The 20494-nt window shown below is 43.5% G+C and overlaps 1 protein-coding gene across 1 annotated transcript in view; it reads right to left on the bottom strand.

The window, feature by feature from the left end:
* The window catches only part of BCL11B (BAF chromatin remodeling complex subunit BCL11B), an 87829-nt gene that overhangs the window by 50399 nt on the left and 16936 nt on the right, over positions 1-20494 (bottom strand). The window contains exon 4 of the mRNA XM_029964143.1: positions 77-292. Coding sequence (XP_029820003.1) covers positions 77-292 — 216 coding nt within the window. The remainder of the gene's footprint in view (positions 1-76; positions 293-20494) is intronic.

Raw genomic sequence — 20494 nt, forward strand, 5'->3', positions numbered from 1 at the left:
CCACAACAAAGACGACATCACTTGGCAGCACTACTGACCTTCAGATAGCAACAAAAAAAAAAAGTATTTCTATTACCTGACAACTGACAATGACATCCAAATGTGCCTGACGTCTCAGTCTGAATCTCAGTCTGAGTCCCGCCAACTGAGACTGCACGTGCACCACAGCAGGGCAGGCTAAGGCAGGGCGGGAGGGAGGCCAATGCGCGGAGAGGTGACGTGATCACGGATGTGTGAGGGTGGGAGGAGGCAGCTATGGGAGCCCCCGGCAGGTTTGCAGGCCTGGACGGCCCTGGAGAAAAAACAATAGAAAAAACTGTCAGTCGGATCTAAGTTTGAAGGGACAGAGGAGGCATTATCAGCGGAAACAAGTGAGGCGGGGGCTGGCTGCCTAACGCATGACACACTTGGTCTGAACCCCTCTCTGTGTCTGGCTGAGGCTGCCGGGCTCACACTGGACAGGGGAAGAATAAGAAGAGACCTGGGGGACCCATGAACCCAGGCTGGGGGCCTGTGGTATGCATGGAGTGGGGTGAAGGTGGGGGATGGCCAGCCCTGGCACGGAGCAGAGTCAGAGGCAGCGGACGTCACCACCAGTCGCCACCAGAACTTGCTCAGGGACCAAATCAAAAGGGGGATTATTGTTTTATGGCTGTGTTAATGCACTGAGATGACACAAAACTGGGCAGGCTTTCTGCCGAGCCGCTGCTGAAGCAGGCTCCACACACCAGCCCGGACAAAGTGAGGTGACTTAGAGCTCAAATGGCTCCAGCGAGGTGCCAGGAGTCAAGCTCCCAGAAGGAAGCCTTGGCGGCCGCGTTCTGCCTTCCCGCTTGAGCTGCGGCCAGTTGTGCATTTTGCATGCCCCGATTATGCAGGCTGCTTCCCTACTGAGCCTGTGAGGAAGGGAACAACCTTTTTCCTCGCAGCTAAAAGATGATATTGTAACCTCCAACCGTATTATTTATTTTTAACCCCTCTAGGAATAACCTGCCATTTAAAAGCTGTATTTAAAAGTTTTCCCCTGCTCCACTGGAAGCGCTTGTTCCTCCTGGCACTAGTCCAAACTGAACTCTGTGGCTTTGAAAAACTAAGATACAAGTCTTAAATATCGACATACACCTGCACAAATACAGACACATAGACACACACACGCAATCATGTAGAAGTCATGTTTTTGGCTGGCATGAATTAGCAGAGTTTAAAAGGAAGCTTAGTGAATGGCACTACTTTCCATCTACTGGGAATCCTAACCCCTCCATTTAAAACTATGCCTACCACTTAGTTATTAACTAAAGGGTAGCTACTAATCAAGGGCAGTCTCTAAATGAAGATATGTGGTGGAGTAGTCGCCATTAAAAAGCTGGCATTTGCCAATAGTTACCGCACAGTGGTAGATCAGAAACCACAGTTTCCCCCTGTATTTATATCAGGAAATATGTGTGCTAATTGTGGGGTACCTTCTGGCAAATGGTCTCTTTCTAAATGGTGGCATCTCTGGCTGTGCGTGAGTGTGCGCCTTGCAGATACATGCAAACACCGTGGCAGCAAGGAGAAATATTTATGTGTGTTCCCTCCAACCCTAGAAAAAAACAACATTTTCTATAGGAACTGACACTGTAGCAGCAAGGAGAAATATTTATCCATGCTCCCTCTGACCCTAAACATGCAACAATTTCCAAGGGAGCCTCTCCACCCTGAGAGTCCCTATTTGGAAACCAGGCCTGTATGTTGATCTGACAGCTACACATGTGAGGCAAACGGGGATACTTCATCCTTGGCACAGCATCCAGTGCTCCAGTCTGCAAGGACTGCATTTGATTTTGGCATTTATCTAAAATGGCTAAGAGACCACCAGTGCAAAACATTTGTGTGAAGCTTTTGCCAAAACCACAAGTGAAGAGTCTAAATTCCCTGTGTAAATACTTGAGCTTCAAGCATCAAGGATAAAATTTATGCTCTTTTGTGAGGACTGGTTTTAAATAGAAGCCATCTCTGTGGTTTGTGGGACAAGGAAGGACTTTTTTTATTTTGGGGGCTCTGTTGTTTGACTTCTGTAACTCTTTCATCTCTCTGAAAGTACTACACAAACAGGTAATGATAACTGCTATCCAGATCATATCTACATTGTATTTTGAGCAGGATGGTGCACTATGCATGTAGAAACTGATGTCGGACATGGATTTCAATGTGTATATGAACCACTCTACTGCCACTGTAAGAGATATGAGTAGCAAGTTTGGTTTTTTCATGGAACATGCAAAAAGTAACACAGATTCCCTCCAATGACTTAACAATTGTATCTTATATTCTTAATATAATAAAAATAGCTAGACTGGGTTGAGCTGCCTGGGCACTTGTCCTTGCTGGGAAAGTCATGAGCTTAAAATGGGGATTTAAAATAGAACCACAGGGCAGCTGCTTCTCAGGTTACACAAGATGTGTCTTCAGCTCCACCATGACTAAGGGTCCTGCAATCACGTGGCCCTCTATACATTGTGGTGCCATATTACGGGTTCTGAAGGAGATCATCGCAGAGATGATATAGAGAAACTATATGAAGCCCACCAAGTACACCATCAGCCTCAACTGCATGGGACTTTAGCGTGGAGGTCCACGGGCCCTGGCACACAGCACTATCCTGAGAGTAACAGCCTCCTCTCTAGTCCTTCTGTGTCCCACACTGGTGATGAAATTGATGTGGTCTGCACAGCCCTGAGGTGTACAAGATGGGAGGCCCTCCCTGCTCTTACCCAATAATCTCCTCTAGTGTGGAAACAGATTTAAGATTGCAAATACCAGGTTTCTCACCATCTGGTCAAAGGGATCCTGTAAGAGCCTCCCAACAGAGGTACTGGGGGCAAGAGAGCAATCTGTTTTAACAAGGTACCTAACCAACTTACAGAAGGACTGTGTGAACCAGATGCCAATGAATGGATGGAACTGAACCTGTCATTCAGGTGGTCTTTTTCTTGTTCTAAACCTGGAGAAGACAGGCTCTGGGGAAACCTTATAGCAGCCTTTCAATACCTGAATGGGGTTGACAAGACAGCCAGTCAGGGACTTTTTACAAGGACATGTAATGATAGGACAAGGAACAATGGCTTTAAACTGACCTAAGGTAGGTTTAGATTAGATCTTAGAAAGAAATTCTTTACTGTGAGGGTGGTGAGAGACTGGAACAGATTGTCCAGAGAAGCTGTAGATGCCCCATCCCTGGAAGTGCTCAAGGCCAGGTTGGATGGGATTTTGACCAGCCTGGTCTAGTGGAAGGTGTCCCTGCTCATGGCAGGGGGGGTTGCACCTAGATGATCTTCAAGGTCCATTCCAACCCAAACCATTCTATGATTCTATGTTTTAGTGTGTATATGAGGAAATCTAAAAATTGCTAACCTAGTGTTAGAAAAGAAAGAATTGGTACGGGAGAAGAAGAATTGACCAAGAGAGACTCTGGCAGATGATCAGGGATTACTCCCAAGTCCAGCACTAAGAGACAAAGATCATGGGGCTGCCAGACCAGATTTGTCTGTCCCTATAGACAAAGTCAAATCAGGTGATTCCTCCTCCTCTTTGCTACGACTTCAGTGTTCGCTTCTTTGTCACAAATCCAGACAGTCCTACAGAATCAGATCAGATGGCAAATCATGAGGATGGAAATCATACCCAGTGGCCTTCGGGAAAAGCAGGGAAAGGAGTGTTCCACCATTAGGTACACGATGCCTTAGGTGCAAGCTATAGAAAGAATAACAGTTGCGCTCAGAAATGCTCAGCTTGTGTTTGCTAGGAACATATTCCTGTTTTATCTCTTTAGCACCTCTCTGCGGGATCCTATGTGGGATTTTTCCCCATAAAGGGTCTATTTAAAGCTGAAAATGAAGATGGAGGCTCTACTATTCTTCAACTTAACTGTTACAGATGACAAACACAAAATGAACAAAGAGATAAAAAGATAAATAGATATGGGTAGATAGATAGTATCCTAAGGTGGTACTGAGAGTTTTCTGCTCAGCCCACGCAGCAACAGGCGAGGGAGTGGAGCTGATCTCTGGAATTCTACATCCAGTCGACCACATCACATTGCACAGAGGTTTCAAAAAGAAAACACACCTGCAAGCCCCTGACTGCCACAAAGGGCACAGCCACAATCAGCACTAAGGGAAAGTAAACCACAAGAACTGCAGTCCAATCTTAGAGGCAAATATCCCATCTGGATGGAGAGAGCAGGCACACACATGCAGCATTGTGTCATTCCGACATCAATGACATGATGTGTGAAGCTCGATTTTCCTCTGGGGTCAGCACTGGGAAATGACTCACCTGCACTGCAGATCTCAATTACATATTCTGCATTCATTCTGCATGGTTGCAAAGGGGAGTTTTGCACATAGTATGAGGGTGAAACATGCACAGGGACTGTCACTATGTAAATAAAATATCTGCATTGCTGATGATAGAGGAAGATTTTGTTCTCATGCCTTAAATTGGCTCATCATATCCTTAGAGGCTGTACATGGCAGTAGCTCACAAGTGATGTTGATTCCCATGCACTGTAATTTTTTTTTACTCTCTGCTGTTTTTAAACTTTCAAAGAAGAAAATAAGGTAAATTGGACATGACCCCAGACAATGGAAATGAACATAAGAGCCTAGATAAACCTGACAAAGGCCACAATCAAGGCATAAATTGTATCCTTTTGTTGTCCCTCTCCCTAAGCCTAGGCATGACTGGCCGTATAATATGGTATATGTGAAACACCATGCTCCTCAGGCACATCCACAGCAAAGTCCCTGAGCAAAGCACAAAGATGGAGCCAAAGCAGCATCCACAACGTCCCACCTCAGCATGGCTGAGACCAGGGGAACCAATCTTAAATTTTAAGAGATGTGCCTTTATGTCTCATGTCATATATAATTGCAGCCACACGTAGCTGTGTAGCTGGTGTGTCCCAGGGGGTGTTGTGTGTTTGGCTGGGAGGGTGCCTGGGTGTGTATCTGTGTACAGGCAAACAGGCAGGTGCACAGGCAGACATGTGAGCCACTTAACAGGGCATGAACCAAGTTTTTCTGTGTGTCTCTCTGTGCCTGTCTGGTGACAGAAAATCCAATCAATAGCTGGTTAGAGAATAAAGCTCAGCTCCATTATTAAAAAACTCTCAATAAAAAGAAAAACATCTGTTCAAACAGTGTACGGCTACAAATTTGGAGTGCAGGCTGAAGCCTCATCCCTGCCCTGTGCCCATCATGTTCAGGAAGAATACTGCAGATGTTTTGAGATGGGTTTTACATGCACCATTGCAGCAGCTTTGAGCAGACACATCCAAAAATGAAAGACAAATCTATTCGCTAATCTTTCCAACAGATTTTTTTCCAAGCTTTTTCTAAAACAAGTTGTCTCATCTGTATCACACCCTCTCATACGGACTGTTCCCACCTAATAGCACTATCTTTCTGCCATGTCTCCTTATACAGCTACCAACAGGGTTGAGGGAGCAAATACACACAAGCACACACGTGCATACACACAGAGCATACAGAGACACACATGCACAGACGTTTCCAACAGCAATGAGCAGAGCAATAAATTCATACCCTGGAAGGGACAGATGCTTACAGCACCCCTCAGGAAAGACTCCATGGTATGGGCAGACACACCACTATACACACACACACAGAGCCCGGCGCTCAGACAGACAGACCTGCACACCAGCCTTTACCTCTCCCCCCAGCTCACACACAAACAGTGGTTTTGGAGCAGTTTCCCCACACCGACTGTGATGTTAAGACTAAAACTTTGCTCAAGCTGAAAATGAAAAGTTGCACTGGGGAGAGAAGAATGAGGGCAGGGAAGGGATTTGTTATATTTTGCTCAGAGATTTTTTTTTAATTTTGGCAGGCAAGGATTCCCTTTGAATTGATACATTTCTTTCTCCCAAGAATTTCGAATGATAATGCATAGATGAGTCATAGATCAAGAACAGCGACATGGTGAGCAAGGAGGAGAAAGAGTGTGAGTGAGGGGCACTGGCATAGAAATTTGACAGTACCCCAACTCCCTCCCTTCCTCCCCCCATGCCAAGACATTAATTCTCACAAGTCGGAGAAAATTACTATGCATGAATGCAAAAAGCATGATCAGGAGTAATTAACATGGCTTCATATGCAAATTTTATTAATGCAGAAGTACAAAGTCATTATGCAAATGAAACTTACGTCAACTCTCTTGACAAATATTCATCTCTAAAGCTCAAGTTTCTCCCTTCTAATTTTTTTTAATTTTTGGTGTAAAACCAAAAAAAAAAAAAGTGATGAGGACTGTTTGACAAGTTTGCAAAGTTGTTTTTCAACCGGAGAAATTTATTCTTGCATTGTTGATATATTTTTTTTTCCTGTTGTTGTTGTTGGCAGGTACACGACAGCTCATGGAGGAGAGCGGGAGGATGGGGGACGCGGGCTACCAGCAGCAGGCAGCCAATCAAAACGCCAGCGGCTGTAATGAGCGCGATTGATGACTGTTTGGCTTTACTGCAGGGTAATGAACTAGAATCCAGTCTGAGGAGGAAAAAAATATGAATATTCATGAAGCTGTGCTCCTGCCTTTGATGATTAAAGAAATTTTTAATATTCAAATAAGCGCTTGCCAAGTGATTAACAAAGAACAAGCACGCAGGAATATGGAAATGGAGCTGTGGAAGATTTGGGAGTCACAGTCTGTGCAAAAAAGACAGCACAAAATTTCATAAACAAGATAGGCAGATAACCTAATTCAAATCTGAGCAAATAAAGGGGGGAAAAAAAGAATCACCTTCTTTTTCATCAGTTTTGATATTGCATGAGTCACTTTGTTTTAGAGTGCAAAGGAGAATAAAATCACCGGATGCAATGAGATGGGGGGAAAAATCCAAACCCTGAGAAACCCAGCCCAGCAATTACAAAGTAAGAATCCTGGGTGAGAAATTGCTAGGAAAATGATGACTAAGTCCACAGTCTGCTGTGGGCTATTGCTTTTCAAAAGCAGAAACCTGCCTGATGCTGAGAGCCTACTGGCTGAGAACGGCCAACTTGTTGTATACAACAGGCAGGAGTCGTAAGTATCCTGAAATAACCAAGACCAGTCCCTGCTGTTAAATCCCATTCCTTGGGTAAAGGGCACACTGCAGGGCTTGACCGCTGTCTGGGAGAGGAGGGAATGCAACAGAAAGAAGAAATATTATTGCCAGGGAAAAGAAAGCAAGAAAAAAAGTGAAAAGGAGGGTGCAAGGAGGTCTCAGCTGCCCGCCCTGGTAATCAGTTGGTAAAAAATGTGTTTTCCATGTCTGAGCCAGAAAGGTCCTCCACTCCCCACAGATTTCTGAGCAAGGATACAAAAATCCAGTCACATTATAAAATGTCTGATAAGTTCAGGCTCTCATAGTTTAATAGCTTCACTAAGGATTCACACTGAAGCACATAGTAACAATATTAGCTGCTAAAATGACTTTGCAGTTAAAATACATCTAATTAGCAGCCAGTGACATCTTTTTTTTTCTTTTTTTTTTTTTTTTGAAAGACAGTTAACTTCAGGGCTACATTATACCTGAATGAAATGTGGTTGAGCTCTGTCTGTTACTCAAAAGACAGAGTAAGGATATCTTCAAACTCTTAGGGCACTGGAAAACCAACTCACCTTTTTGTTATTAGATCCTGGGGTTTCACAGGCCTGTTTGCCTTTTCTGCAGACCTTTAAAAACTCTGGTTAATTATTTCTTATTTAAAAATCTAAAGAAAGCATAAGCTAGGTACCATTTATTAATTAGCTGGTGTCTTCAGAATGTAAAATTTCAACTTTACTTAACATAAAAATAATAATAACAGCATGAGGACAATGCTACAAATTGCAAAAAGGGCCATGACCAGAACCTTCACAGTTGCCGTGAAAACACATCATGTAGCTAATGGAATCTTTCCCCCTATATCTGATTCATTTTTGGAGATACAAAAATACCCACTATTGATGTACCACAGGAAAGAAAAGGGGGGTCGGGGGGGAGAAGGGAAAGAAAGGAGATGGGGAAAAAAAAAAGAGAAATGCCTAAATGTGAGTAAAGATAAGGTTAAACACCATGCCAGGGTATTGCTGTGAGTCTTTCCTCTGAATAATGCCAAGACCTTTCGAATATGCCTGTTGTCTCTAGGTGCGTGTGGGCGGGTGAAGTGTGATATTACATAACACACACGCGGCAGTGGCTGTGCACAACCGTACTGATTAAAACACTTGACTGTGAAACTCAGATCTCCATTTCCTGAGCTGTTCACAGCTCGTGTCAGACCCTTGAACACTGTAAATGTTATCCTTTGTCCACGAGATTCTTTGGCTTTATTTTAATCGGTGCATTTTCTTTTTTAATGACAGAGAAGCAACTACGGGCTCCTACAGTTGGTCGCTTTGAAGCCCTTCTTAAATGGCAGTTGAGTTCTGCCATATAAATGTGAATGCTTAGTATTTATGCCACATTTTCATTCTTTCTTTAAAGCACCCCATTTACATATTTCTGGAGAATAATGATACTTCTGCAGACCAGGTGAACACACATTTCTGCATATGGAGTCAATAGGGAAAAGCATTAAGAGTCAATATTGTAAAAATCAGCCCCTAAATTTAAATGGCTTGAAATGAGCATGCAGCTGTGGTTGCCTGTCAGTAGTTAGATGCTGTAATAATAATAACAACAACAATAATAACAATAATAATAATAATATTTTCATTTCTCTAGTGCCTTCCACGCAAAGCTCTGGAAGTATTTTACAAAGATAAATAAACTGAGTTTGGAACACCCTGTTTGGTTAATAAATATACTAATATATCTAAAGAGCATGCAATTCCTCTCACTGTGTAAAAAAAATCCACATTTTAGTCATCCACATATTTGTGCATGGCATTTTGGAGTCTTGGACATTGAGGGCAAGCTGTGGAGAATTTTACTTACCTAAGAGACCATGCGAATTCACAGAAGGAGCCCACGCTATGCCTGCAACACTTCTTTTGCAGTCCAAAACCCCTCTGTTAGAAAATGGGGGTGTGGGTTGTCACTGGCCCCACTCAGGGACCAGGGTGGGTGGTCTGCAGGGGTATCCAGGTGCCACATGACAGCACTGGCAGCATGCTTATGTACCGGCTCTCCACGGGGGCTCCTGCAGGACCACCCATCCCTCCTTCCCACCTGATGGTCATCTAAACCTGCTCCTGGCCCCTTGTCTGTGCTATGAACATAAAACTAAAGAAAAAACTGAAACATCTGGGCTCATCCCAATTAAATACACAGGGAAAAGGACTCCTGCCTACCCCGAGGCTGCATTCATTTCTTCCCCCTGCTGTGCCCTCTGCCCACCCCACTGACACAAGGCTTTGCCCCAGGAGGACCATATCCCTTTGCTATGAGAGCAACTGGGAGCAAGAGCAGCAGAAAACACGGCAAGATTTGGCCTAAAAACATCATAAGGGATAATTAAATGCAGCATATCAACAGATGTGATAAAAATATAGCACAGAAAACCAGGGGCTTTTCTCATCTCAGAAGGGCAGTCTTGCAGACAGAGCTCTGGGCTGGGAAGAGGGCTGGGGTGCAAACCCCAGGGCATGAGCCACCCAGTCTATGGCACGTCCTTCTCCTGGAGCTCAGCCTTCCCCTTCCCACTGACTGCCTGTCTGGTCTGTTCAGCCCCAACACACTTCCAAACAGAGCCCAGATCTCACTCTGGGGATGCAGAGTGTCTAATACAATGGTGCCCTGATCTGAGCTGCAATGTCCAGAAGCTACCACAATAAACTAACAAATAACAATAATCACCCTGATTTGTGGAGGGTTTTTTTAACAAAAGGCATAAAGGGTTGACAATAAACAGTTCATCAGTTTTCCCAAGTTTGTTCCCCAACTCTTGTAATTAAGTCCTGGGGAGTTCCAATGGTTGTAAAAATCCTTGTGGGGTCTAAAAATTTTAGTCCTGATTATATAATGAATATTTCTATATACCAACAGATATTCCTGATGTAATTGAAACATATAACTCCCCCAACAGACCACCATAGCAATTTAACAAGTCTTGGAATTAATAAAGGAACTCAGTGGATGCAAAGAGTTGTTTCCAAAGGGCAAAATAATATAATCAGGCAGCTAGAGAGAGAAATGCCACTACAAATAATCAGCAGGCTTGACCACAAGAGGATGGTCAAGAGGCTAAAATGAATAGAGTGAAGTGGCCAGGGAAGAGCCACAGATAAGCAGGAGTCACTAACACCAGTGGACTTCTCTGCCTTGGCCATTCAGAGCCAAGCCCCACTTACACCGTCAGATGCTGCTCTGCAAACATATCCTCAGGCTGAATACGGCCTCTGGAAAAGAGAACAGCAGAATTTGCTGCTCGGGTAAGTATCTCTGCCCTGCTCTAAAGTTTGCTTTCTACTTGTAGTTTTGAATTTTATCCATATCTCATGAAAAAAAAAAAAATCACTGGTGAAATTAGGCGAGATGAGACTTTAGCAGCTCTTCAGCTGTTTGGTAGCGAAAACAATTCCTGGAACGGTAGGGAACTTGGGAAAAAGAAGCAGACGAAGTCACTCTGCCCCTCTGTGCCTCAGTCTCCCCATCTGTGAAAATCAGCTAATGACATCCACCTGATTTAGTTAAATGTCCTGGAAACTAAAAAGACTCTGTAACAGCAATATATTAAGCAGCAGCACTGTTAACTGTTTCACTGCTGGAAATACTAAGGAGAACCATCAGGTGATGGCAATATCCCTGCACAGCACAGATGGACAAACTTAATATACAGACACAATTAGCTTTGGGAGAGAATCACAGCTTCTGTTTTTTTGGCTCACCCCTTGCCAAAAGCAATGTAAGTGTAGGCACTTTGTAAGTGCTGAATTTCAATGTGAAAAATAGTCTACCTGCCTAGTGTGAGTGCATACCTCAGACTTAAAGTAATATAACTTTATTGGGGGGGGGAGGAGAGGGGGTATTAATGTGCACATTTATAATTTTAAAAATTTTCCTTGTGCATGGAGCACGTTCACACTCAGCAGAGCAATTCACTAACACATGCAAACTTGAAAAAGCAAAGCAGAGCAAGTGATTGAGGAGGGAGGGAGGGAGGGAGCAACAGTGATTTTTAAAATGAGGGTTCCCTTTGAATTTTGGATCTCCGAGGGAAAAAACAATCCAGCTGTGTGTGTATGAGTGGACCCAAGTCTGATAACTGAATCTGTCAAATTAAATGAGCAGAGTAATCAACTGGAGATGGTAAAACAATCCACCAAATCTACTGAAGATCTGAAGCTTCGGTCTTCAATTCACTAGACACAAGCACAACTGAGTAAATAATGCTGTCTGAATGGAACAGAGGCTAGGAAATTAACTAGCTTTTGAATAACAAAAGAAAGCAGACAAATAAACCAGCAACCAGGAATGTAGTTCAGATTATAATGTAAGTTTAAAAAATGAAATAATGAACCAGTGTTTCATTTGCACAAGGAAGCATGCTGCGAACCTGTGCCCAATCCTCCTGCTTAACAGAACAATGAAGTTGTACCCAAACACTTGGATCCAAACAGAATTTGGCCAATCACAAATGGTATTTAGACAGGATAACCAAACTCTGCACCAGGAGAGGTAAAACACACGTACAGTATAAAAATAACCCTTTACTCCTTTCAGTCTTACACAAAACTAAGAGCAAAGTCAAATATAAGAAACCAAGAACCATTCTACGTACAGAATTTTTTTTCTGAGACATATATTTGCTGTACCAGACTTCCCCATAACTCCCAATTTACCCATTTATTTGTACAGAATAGCATCTTTCTCGGTAAGATAAAAGTATAAGACACAAAAAGGCTTTTTATTATCAATTGAAAATGGATGCTGAATACACTTAGCTGGGAAAGTACAATAAAAAAAACCCAAAAAGATCACAAAACAGAGATACTGTACAAACAAGGTGAGGCAAAATGTTCCTTCAAACAGCCATGTTCAGGATGAGGAAGCAATATTAAATTCATACCTATCACCCTAGTAAAATAAAGGTGAGTAGACTTTTGTTTTGTTTCTGATGAAAATGTCAATATACTCAAACAGCAGCTTATTGCTCTATATCACAGTCTATCCAAATCTTTCTATAACCTCTTGCATTACGAGCAAAATCTCTAAAATGCCACCAAATAAAAAACTGAACTAGCCTGTAATTAGTTTCAACAAAGTCATCCTTTTAACCCTAATTTTCTAGATGTAGATGGTATTTCCAAAGTAAGCATTATGAACCTTCCTTAAGGACAAGTAGAATCAAATTGTAAAATCATAAGCAGCAATCTAGTAGCTCTTCCTCGAAGCAAGCCCTTTATTTCCCTGTAATAAATTCAAATCTAGTCTTCAGTCTCTTAATAGGTGATCAGAGAAAATATGCATGCATGCACACCTAAACTGCTACAACAAACCTTATTTTTTAAATAACACTTCAGTCACTAATATAATAAAGACCGTTGTAACACGTTAGCACTGGTATCATTATTCCTTATGATTCAATATTCTAATGACTGGCTGGAACAGAGGTTTATGTTCTGCAGAGGTTTATACCACTATTTAATGTAATTAAGCAAACTGGCAGCCAGTGCCTCTATGGAAATATCATTTCTATCATAGACTATTCCCACCAGAAATTCAGAGGGATCATAACATACAAACTTTGATTCTGTTTATTTTTTTCCCCTGTTCTGAAACTGATCTGGCATTTCTTCGACTTAGTACTAAGTGGAAGAAGGAATTAATTTGGCTTCTGTAGACATGTTATTATTGACAATACTAATAATCTATGACAAATGGGCCATCCCCGCTCCTCTCTTTCAGCAGGCATAGCAGCCTGCAACACCACTTCGCAAAACCCCAGAGCTGGACTCTTCTCCTGCCAGGAGCCCTGTGAGTGTACCAGCATTGGGGTTTTAAGTAAGCCATTAAAATGCTAATATTCAGCACAGGGCCGGATCCCTGTTACCACTGAAAGCAGAACTAAAGCTCCTCTGGAGACAGGATAAGGCCCTTCCAATGTGATCAAAGAGTAAATACATGCAAAGCTCTGATGGGAGAAAGGATCTTTTTTCTAATTTTAAAACTAAACAGGGAGAGTCCACCAGGCTCATAATCCATGTTACAGTCACATCTGGGATCACTGACATCTGGGATAACAGCAACAAGGAAGATGGGTTCAGGCTAAAAAGTTGCCACCTGGGGTCAAAGAGAAGCAGTTAATACCCAAGATTGTGTCAAAATGGAGTTATTCCACTTGACACAGCTCTGCTGATGACAGCAGATGTGCCCCTCTCTCTATAGATACACTTCATATACATACATGCACTGTGCATGGCTTTGTCATATCTGCATTTACCCCACCTTGCAAGGGAAGCTCAGCCCCTCACTCAAGCAGGAGGTTTATGGGGCCACCCAAGAGCAAAGGGTCAGGAGCAGAATTCAGACCCAAAACCAGAGTTCACACTCCGCCTACAACAGCTCACAAGCCAGCTTGGTTAAATAAAGGCTCAGTTACCTCTCTCTCCCAGCTGTAAAGCTCTCTGTAGAGGGAAGGAAAAAAACTGAAACAAAACCCACTCCCATTTCTGGGGGAGAATGGGACAAGAAATGATAACAAGAAAGGGAAAATATCTGGTTCCTATTATTGCTATCTCCAGTGCCTTTACCTCCACAAACAGCTTAAAGGAGGGCTTCTGGAACAGAAGTTCAACTTTCCTTAATCTAGGCTCTTCAACTGCCAGGAATCTGGTTACATTTTCTCCTTCTCCAGATTTTAATATTTTTATTTTATATTCTAATCGGGACTAGGGGGAGGAAGAGTGGGAATCTCAGTGTCATTGTAAGAAAGAAGTCACCGGGTTTTGCGATCCAGCAGCTTCCTTGGCAGAGGGAACTGCTGGTTGGCATAATCCACTCGTTTGACAAAACTACTATTTCTGGGCACAGGCTCAAAAACAGGTAGGAAGCAAATGCTGAGAAATAAGGAAGTAAAAACAGCCAACAGATTTTTCACTACCAAGAACGCCAAGAGTAAACATGATTTATTTAGCTGTGTTTAACGTGTCTCTTCTGCACTAGACTGCAGAAATCTGCTTGCATTTAGAGCAGGAGGAGGAGGAGGAGGCAGGGGGGAGGGGATGAAAAGGGAATCCATTACGGCACTCCGCTGGTACTTTCTGAATTGTTCAGTCACACAGTTTTATGGAGTACAAGTATTTTCTAGCCCAAAATATATTCATGTGTCAGAAGAAAGCAGCACTAATCTGCTGTTAATTAACAAGCTGCTGCTAACAAAAGATGAAGGACCCAATTCATACAAACAATATTTACGTGGGTGTCGCATGATTTTGTCACAGATCTTTTCTCTTTTTCTCTTTCCCCCCCTGCCTCCTCCTCTTCCTCAGCACCCAGTTGCGGAGATGCAACACCAAGAAGTCCCGGCTCCTCTTGGAACCAACACCCACAGTGGAGGAGAGGGCACTCAGCCTCGTCCCGACCCAGTCAAACTCAGACAGCATCTCACCTGAGGCACTCAGCTCCAGGGCTCCACGCTCCCCACAGGAAGGGAGCCTATCATATGCTTACAAGTGAAATTTCCTTAGATCCTTATTCACTTACAAGGGAGAAGCCATCTTCTGGCACTGTGCCCACAGTGGCAACGCTGCCGAGGCTCCAGGAAGCGGCATGAAGCCTCCCATCCTCCATCCATCCTCACCAGCCAGTGCATGCTGAGAGAGGGGATGGGAGACATCACTGTCTTCCCCAGTGCCTTGTTCGTGATTTCACTTTTGTTTAAACCAACCTTTTTGCCAATGAATTTGAGGGTGGGGGGAACATGCTAACAGCATAGAGACTCAAAGGGATTAGGGCTTGCTCAAAAATATCGCTGCACACACAAAAGGGTAAGGCTGTGAGAAGTGAATTGGAGGGCAGCTCTCCTGGCCACAGCCCCACTGCCTTCACCTGTTCCTTGCTGGTATTTTGGACAGTAGTGCTTGTGGCCTCATCCAGAGGAGTACTGAGCATAGCAGCCTGCCCCAAGCCCCCAGCAGATGCAGCCAGGCACTTCGGAAAATAAACCCATTCACATCTTTTCTGCCTCATCTGAGAAATGAGACTGCATATCTCCTGTGGGCGTCTTAAAGCTGGTGCTGGCAAAGAGATGGGAGAGTTAAAACCAATAGCAACTAGCATTAAAAATTCCTGGACTTACTCCATTTCTGGGTACAAAGGTGGGGCTGCAGGGTGGGAGAAAGAAAGGGCTGATGAACTCTCCTGCTCTACACCCATCAAACCACGCCGACCTGTTCTACAGAAGGGTTACAGGGAACAGGGTTTAGGCTCTGCTCTGCACAGCCATCACACAGCCAGCGCTGGGCAAAGTGTAGGGACAGGAAGGTGGGAAATGGAAGTATTCAAGCGTGACTTTAGAAGTGCCAGGGTTCTCCTGTGGTGGCACACTGGAGTGGTATTTCTGCTAGCACAGTTCTCTGCACATCCCAGTTACTGTCTCGCCCTGAAGGCCGCAGCTTTCCTCAGTGAGAAACAAACTCCACTGAAGCATACACACATCTGCCCTTCCAGGTTTTCTCTCTGTACCCTTACCCTATTCCCCAAATCATGGATTTTGCACTGCAAAAGTCACAACCACCCTCTCAGCACATCCCCCTGGCACCCTGGCCAGCATCCAGCCCCACCACTGGCTCCCTCCCACAGGACCTGCTCTAGCCTCTGCCCTGGCAGGAGCCTCTGAGAGGGACCAGCCCTGAATGCAGACTAGCACTGACTCTTACCCATGTTGTCCTCTTTGTGCTTGTCCAGTGTCACCTTTGCCACTTCAAGACCAGCATTTTACAAAGTCCTGGCCTGGGCATTTTCAAAGATCTATTTATTAAATAGCAGTGATATTTGAAACACTGACATTTACCACTTGAAAAGCAAACACATTTAAACAAGAATCTTAAAAGACCTAATGAAAGAGAAACAGATCCATCTGTAATGTATTCTCCACTCACTATCGCTCAAAAGAAATCAAAGAAACCTTTCCAGAAATCAGGGAAGTCTCCCAACAGTGAAGACAATAGGAGTTCCCGAGCTTCCTGCGGAGGGAGTGAAGACAACCAGTGAATTGCCCCACCCAAGAAATGCCTGGAAGCAAGCTGCCGGTCGTGCAGAAAAAACCATAGCCCAAGCAGCCTCAAGGCCCCAGCCCACAGACTTCATCAATCCAGCTCATCACTCCTTCCAAAACAAGCAGGTGCATTTGCTAGGGGTCTCTGACAGACACCACTGCATCCATAACATCCCCTTGATGAAATGTTTCTAATGAGCGTTAATTGTCAGATAGAGAGCATTGAGGATTGAGGGTGTTTTCCTCACCCACAGGGCAGACATGGTAAGGATGAGGCCACTCCAAGACAACGCACTGTCAAAAGCCCCCTGAAGGGATGGGTACTTCTGGTGGCCAGTAAAGAAGTCTTCTGCTCCTGTGTACTAGCCCTGCTAACAGAAACCCACCTTGTGTACCCCTTTGGAGAAACAACTCCAATCAGATATCCTCAATCAGCTTCAAAATCAAAGTGCATCATCTCAAATGATGAACTTTGCACAATGAGGATAGCATCCTCCAGGGAAGTCTGAGGGAGCCGGCATGGGGGCTAAGGGGTTTTTTAAGGGGGTTTTGGGGTTCACTGTTTTAACTCCTTTCTTGCAAAAAGGCCCTGTACCATAAACATTAATCAAACATTGTATTCTGCCTTTTAGTCTTGAACAATTATGAGTACAGTTTTGTGATCTTTAGCCATATTTACTGATACTCAAAGGCAGATTCTATCTTGTTAGATTGTTATAAATGGGACCCCAGGGAATCGGCACACAGGCAGAGGCAGATGTGAGAGAGCCTTCTCAGAGCTCGGGTGTGCTTCAGTTTTCTACTGCTGAAATTACGAATGTTTTGGAGATTAAAAAAAAAAAAAACAAAACAAAACCAACTTTAGATTCCTCTGCCAGATCATTACAAAGAGCTGTCTGTAGATTCCAAAATAAAAATGCCATTTTGCTGAACTTAATATTTTTTAAGGTTAACTGTTAAATTTCAAAGCATGGTTTACATGTGCTGGCCACTTGTATGCACATAAGTTTCAGAGACAGACACAGAAAAGGTTTCTGGCTATAAACCATTAAAGAAAGAAACCCACAAATTCTATCTCATTCTCTCTTACTTAAACATGTTGTTTCTGCTCAAGACCTGTTTCATAATACCATAAAATAGAAGCATGCTTCCGACTAGATTTGAGAAGCTGTCACATTAAAGGTAAACTTTTAATCTGCTAGAGACAAACAGCACACATTTTTATTTCACAAGAAACAGCTCTCAAGAAATGTTTAAACAAGAATTTAAGAGCTGTGTGGTAACACCACATACAGGGGTCTCAGATAGCTACTGGGTTTAAGCTTCTTTTCCTTGTTGTTGTTTTTTTAATTCTTTAAGTAACCCACTCAAAAGTAGGCTTCTAGGAACAGAGTAACCAAGATGCATGGTAAAGTAAACCTCCAGGCTCGCTTTTATTTCTAGTTAATAGAAAAGAAATGTTTTAACTGAAACACAGGCCTGAATTTCTAGCTATTCATCCACATCTTTTTATTTTCTTGGGACTCACAATCAGATACTTTTAAGAAGTTAATTGTGTCACAATTAGTAACACATTAGTCCTCCGATATTTTTAATAGCAACCCAGGTTTTTCCCCAAGGCGCTTATAAATGGCAAGCTTGGCTATATTCTCCCTTTTTTAAAACTCCCATGCACTTTCTTCTTTAAAAAACTCCCACATGCATTTCACTTGGTCTGAAAATACCAGCACAGATCTTAATCCTGCCAACGCTTACAGACATGCTTAACTTTCTGCACATCAGTAATCCCGCTGCCTGCAGAGGACCGTTGGCGTTACCTACAGCTCAGTGCAGGCTAAGGACGAAATCCAGCCTGTGCTGAAGCCAATGGCAAAACCCCCATTGACGTCAATAAGGTTGTGCTTTGACATCTAATTTGTTGCAGGATTGGGACCATCCTCATTTCAAGGTACTTTCCCAAACTCTTTTTTTTGTTTTGGTTTAGTTTTTTTTTTCTCCTTTTCTCTTCCTGCTCTTTCTCCCCCTCACCTCCCACATTCACTCTTGTGGGGCCCCATATTGAGACCACTTGAAAACTTCTGCCTTTCAAATCCCTCCCGAGGAAAACCCCCTCGCTGAGACAGGAAACATCCTTTGCAGGTAAAGCTGAAAGAAACTCTTTTGCTCCAGTGCATGTGTTTGAGTAAACTAATTAAAACCTGGGAACTTGGGTTCCAACTGATGCCAAGAAGCAATCGTTAATATGAGCTGAAGTGAAATGGGAAGCTCCAGACGTTTAAAATTAGCTGGAGGGGGTGGGGGAGGGAGGAGGAAAAAAAAGGAAAAGGAAAAAAAAAAGTAAAAAAGGAGGGAAAAAAAAGTGGAGGGAAAGAGGGAAAGGATGTTTTGTAATTTTCACTGTAAAGTCAACTCAGTGCAGCTTGAACTGCACGGAGTTAAAATGAATTTTTGGGGAATGCTGTACAAGGAGGGGAGAAAGCACTGCTGAAAAGCAGGGGAGGGGGAAGCAGCGGCAGCCGGCTCGGAAGCGCCGTGGTGCTATGAAGAGCGGGCAGAAGTGAGCAAACCAGCTGAACCGCTTGCAGAATTAATCAGTAACAAAGAGGCTGGAGCTGTTGGCGGGCTTCAGCCCTTGAACCTGGACTCTGCTCTATAAATTTCAACTTGGAATGGCTCTCTACTTGTTGAAAGACAGGTTGGCTCTGGGCCAAGACGTAGGGGGAAGGAAAAAAAAAAAGGAAAAAAAAATTCCTTCTTGCTCAGGAAACTTCCCTTCAGTTTCTAACTCTTTTTATGAGATAGTAATAGGGCAGTCTAGAAAACGGGAAACAAAAAGTGGGTCTCGAAAGGAAAAAATGAACCAGGAGTTGGTTTAATATAGAAAATAAAACAAGTAGGTGCTAAATTCAAATCTAGATTTTGCCTGCACACAAGTACATCAGCTCTAATAGAAGACTTCAGAGCACCTCGGCAATAATTCAAAGGAGACCTTTACAATTACATTAGCTGACTACAGGTTTGACTCTGAAAATAATAAATGTCTTAAAAGAGGAAGCAGGCTGTTTAATCCCTGTCTGCAGTCTCATCTTGTTCTGTCCTCCCTCACCACTCCACCTTGTTTAAATGACCATTACAAAAGGAGTATAGTATGAAAACATGCAGAACCATCATTTATGCAGCAGCATCTCTTCCCTTTCTTATCTTTTCCCACTTCAAACAGGGGTGTGCAGGAGAACCGACGCACTCCTCAACCTCTGCTCACTGCCAAGGCAGTTTCAGCCACAAATACTCTGCCACTGCCGTGCTTTCCCAGAGTGAGCAGACAAGGAGTGGCCTGGAGCAGAGTGAGGGGCTGGAGTGCAGAGGGGGGGAGCTGTCAAAGTGGGAAGAAAGAAGGCAAACATCTATTCAGAGGCCAGATGCACTGAGCAAGGTCAGCTGCAGAGACACAGCCCTTTGCAGCAGCTATGCAATTACATCCAAAGTCTGCACAGCACCGAGAGTCCCACAACCTGCGTGCAAGGACCAGAGGACCTAGGACAGCTGGAAGAAGGTCTATAATAATTTTAATTGCTCTTCCAAGATGCTAAAGAGTAGATGAGATGCTCTTTAGCTAGAACAGAGGGGATGATGCTCTGTACCGTTTGCAAGAATACATGCAGATAAAATACCCTAATGAGAGAGTGGAGAGAGAATATAGTAAGTGCCAGCAGTGATCAAAAGGTGAAATAAAATACCAAAATAAGATACAGCCTAATCAGAGCATGGAGGACAGGGACACAAAATCTCTTCACTAAAAGTGGCTGTTAAGGTAAATTAGATTAATCACTCCCAGCTCCCTTCCTCCCCAGACTCCCTTCATTGTAAACAAGGGGCTTACTCCTGTAAGGCTGAACACCATCCAAGGCTGCTGAACATTTAAAACTATATACGTAACATGCCGACTACAGACATACATCCTGTACATCCACTTTCCAAGAAAACTGGAATCTGCTACTTGGTAGGTCTTTTCCATCTGCAGCTTTTACGACCTTGCCGAGGGACCAGTGAGCAGTGTCCCCCTTTTCTCACTCAAGAAATACGCTACCAAATGCCAGAAGAAGGAGCAAGTTTTAGAGCTGTTGGGCTTAACAGTGGTTCGTGCTGACCATGCTTGAATCTTTCTGCAAAGGCATACATGCAAAGGGAGGAAAAAACAACAACCACTAAGTAACCACTTCACAACTGCCATTAACATTATTAAACTCCTTACAAGTGGTATCTACCCCACCTTCCCCACTACACACAAACATACACACACCCCCAAGCTC

Source organism: Manacus vitellinus, unplaced genomic scaffold (assembly GCF_001715985.3).
Source record: "Manacus vitellinus isolate BGI_N305 unplaced genomic scaffold, ASM171598v3 scaffold_6_pilon, whole genome shotgun sequence".
Taxonomy (NCBI): Eukaryota; Metazoa; Chordata; class Aves; order Passeriformes; family Pipridae; genus Manacus; species Manacus vitellinus.